The sequence below is a fragment of the Dendroctonus ponderosae genome, unplaced genomic scaffold (assembly GCF_020466585.1).
Source record: "Dendroctonus ponderosae isolate FM_Combo_2020 unplaced genomic scaffold, Dpon_F_20191213v2 Dpon_F_20191213_3, whole genome shotgun sequence".
Lineage (NCBI taxonomy): Eukaryota > Metazoa > Arthropoda > Insecta > Coleoptera > Curculionidae > Dendroctonus > Dendroctonus ponderosae.
This window is the reverse complement of record NW_026018508.1, coordinates 14,885,176-14,888,709: the sequence shown is the minus strand read 5'-3', so window position 1 is coordinate 14,888,709 and position 3,534 is coordinate 14,885,176. Positions and strand designations below refer to the sequence as shown.

General features: G+C 34.8%; 1 protein-coding gene across 1 annotated transcript in view; it reads right to left on the bottom strand.

The window, feature by feature from the left end:
- Nucleotides 1-3,534, bottom strand: part of LOC109538680 (division abnormally delayed protein) — a 75,618-nt gene that overhangs the window by 41,473 nt on the left and 30,611 nt on the right. The window contains exon 2 of the mRNA XM_048664570.1: nt 1,992-2,135. Coding sequence (XP_048520527.1) covers nt 1,992-2,135 — 144 coding nt within the window. The remainder of the gene's footprint in view (nt 1-1,991; nt 2,136-3,534) is intronic.

The window sequence follows — 3,534 nt, the reverse complement described above, 5'->3', positions numbered from 1 at the left end:
TAATTGGAATTTTCTCTTACAGCTTGAGCCTAAGTGTGTCGCAGGATACCCTCTAGGTGATAGTTCTTGATTACTTTTTGATAAATAATTCGTTTTTATTGCGAAATAGCACTATTTATCAATCTGTAATAAAAGACGTGAGAAAATTCTGTCTTTTTTAAAGACAACAATTTTTGAGGCAAAATACCCAAAAAGAACTTTGTAAAAAAAGTATCCATAATAATTTTAAAGCGAATTTAAATTCAAATCAGATATTGTCCGCCAAAAACGCCGAATCCGTATCGTCGGTTGCCTATCCCGATTGTGACGTAGCAGGTCATATCAACAAAGAGTCCCGCGTGTATTTTGTTGTTTTCGCAGCTTTGTTTGATTATTTAAGTTTTTGTGATTATCATTATTTTATTGATTATTATTATTATCTTGCATAATGGCAAATAGTGACATTTATGGATCACAAAATGAGTGGTCTTTTGTGCCAGGATGCAAGAATACCTCAATAAGTACTCCAAACAAACTCTTTTCAACCGTTCCCCATAATTATGCACATAAAGTTTTGGTTCAAAGCAGCTAGAAGTGATGTTCCTAAATCAAAATCAATGTTTTTTTGTTGCGAGGATCATTTTAATGAAAGTACGAACAAAAAGCTAATGATGAGGCAGACAGCAGACAGAACTGTGTTCTGAGCAAATTTAACCTTGTCAGAACACAAAGAACCCTCACGTTTCAATTCCACATATCCGATATCACCATATTGTTCTCGTGATGCCCAAAATACAAATTTAAGAGTTCATTTTACTGTTAAAGCAGCCATGTGTATAGGTTAGGTTAAGTTGAATAAGTGAAATTCTATATATTGTTTGCCTAATTTAAACCAATACAGATAGATTAGTGTATTAAAGAGAGAGTAACTAATAATGAATTTACGGATTTTTCCTTACGCTGCTGCTTTGACACCCTTAAATTCGGCTGAATTAAAGCGTTCGATGTTTTTTAAAAATTCGGTAACCATAAAAATATGTACACATAGTAAATTGTTTGTTGACGCTTTAAGGAATCCTTTTGAAGCCATTTTTTAGTTTAGCACAAACTATAAATTATTTAAATCCACAAAATAATTAATGAAACACAACCACACAACTAAACACTATGCATAGAACGTAAACAATCCGCCATTTATATGACCAGAGACGTCACAACCAATAGGATTGCGTTTAAGAGATTCATGAATAACTTGAATTTTAGCTGAATTTGTTTATTAAATATTTAACAAAATAGCAATACACAGAGTATAAACTTTTTGTTTTTCGAAAATATCGATTTTGGGCAAAGAAATAAACATTTCGAATGCAAGTTTTTGGACTGCCATCTAACAGCAACTTGAAGGCAACAGAACTAAGTATTGAAATATAAGTTAGCTTTACTGAAATTGCTCCAATTTATTGTGAAAAAACTATGCAAGTTTGAAGTCGCTGACGGCCAAGAAGACGACCTTCAATAACTTGCCCACTTTATTGGCCAATAAATCGGGGAAAACTGCGCGGGATAACACGGACATTAGAACCAGTTTGCGGTTGTTTTGTACTTGAAAAAATGTGTAACCAATACAATAAGAGCGAGTGCGTTAATTCCCCAAAACCGAAAATAATTGTAATTATGTAAGGGGCAAGTTGCAGTAAAACCCACTAAGAAGTCACTGGTAGGTGGAAATACTGCAGGCAATGGCCGTCATTCAGATTCCGTATCTCGCTTAGACATCTTTACAACACAATTTAGCAAAGCTGCATCGTGACATTTAAATTAAACATTATAAATGGTTCAATTAAATCTCATTTGACATCGACCGGTCGGTTGATTTTCCTTATTGGGGCTCGCGCAAACATAACTGTTTTAATTGCGGCCAACAGCAATTTTGCGAAGCCTTCTTCGGACGCGCGACCTGCGATTTGCAGGCGGCTTTTTATCTTCGAAATTAAAACAAAAATTCGACTTACTTTGCAGCTGATTGGATACGCGACTAATGGGCCCCAAGAGGGACCGGGAGTTGTGCCTCAACAATTGAGCGAAATCCTTCCTGCCCTGCTCCTTCAGCAGCAATTCCGTCGCACTATCACAACAATGTCCGCCGCAAACTTCGCCTGAAACAAACGAGATTTATCTATAAGTCGCTATTTCAAGTACACGTTCAGAGGAATAGCAAGAGTTCAGTCATTTTCTGCATGTTTCCTAACTAGAAGCCCCTTGGTAACTAACTGGGGGCTCAATTGAGCAATCGAGAGGACAACAATTGCCAATCTGGTTCTGCAACGTTAGTTGATCGAGAACTAATTGGCAGCTGCAAATTGATGACTGGGTGACAATAAATCTGAGACTTTCAGTCCGGAGTTGAGAACTGAATGCTGAATGCTGCAAGTTCCAGTGGAAGTTCTCGTCCTTTTATCTAGTAAACTATTGATTTTGCAGCATAGATTTCGCCATTTCTGGCCCAACATAGTCGTTAAACAAGCCGGCATAACTCATTGGCTTATACTAAATTACCGGCTGTCTTAAATGGTAAATATTGCTAGTCCACACCTAGGATACCCGTTATTATACCACAAATCACCCATGTAGTTAGTTGAAATATTGTCAGGTCAATTTGAGAAAACATTGCCCGATTTGCGACTATCAGCCACTTCTTTTCAACGTTCTTAGATAGGCCAAGATCAGATGGGTAGCAAGATAAGGCTGATAAATAACTCAAATGGACGATTACCCTGGTAATAAAGTACAGTTTAAATAGGTAATTACGCGAAATTGATACATTATTTATGGAAATTGGGTTCCAGCAATTTCACAGACATCGTGATCTCTGTCAATAATTATTCATCAGCTCGATTTATCCATTCATTATTCAATAGGTTGTAACTAGTTGGTCGCATCCAAATCAGCAAAAACTAATTGCACATTCGAATAATTCATATATTGTAATGGTTTCGGATTTGGATCAGGGATAGATTTGGATAATCACTACTTAACAATCTAGGCAATTAACGCAACAAAAAAATTCTCTAAGTTGTAGATAAGTTCTATATTGTTGAGGCGGATTCATTTTTTAACAAACTTCTTTTTGGGTATTTCGCCTCAAAAATTTTTGTCTTTAAAAAAGACAGAATCTCCTAAATTAAATAAAATCAAACTCAAAAACGAAATACATGACATAAAACAAGACTTACGATACAAAATTTCTTTTGCCGACTTTAATCATATATGTAATTCCGTTAATAAAACCTACGAAAGAAAATTTATTATTCAAAAACAAATTCATAACCATAAACTAGAAAAATTACTCAACGAAAAAAATCAAAAGTAGTTTTAGTATAAAAAAATAAACAAATTCTGGACAAAACAATTATAAATTTATCTAATAAATCATTAACTGAAACCGAAAAACTCGTTCCTTCTAAAGGTTTAAATTTTTCAATTACACCAAAAACCGTTCCAAAACTTGATTTTATTTCGAGTATAGAAGAAACAACTCAAAATTTACCTGAAGAA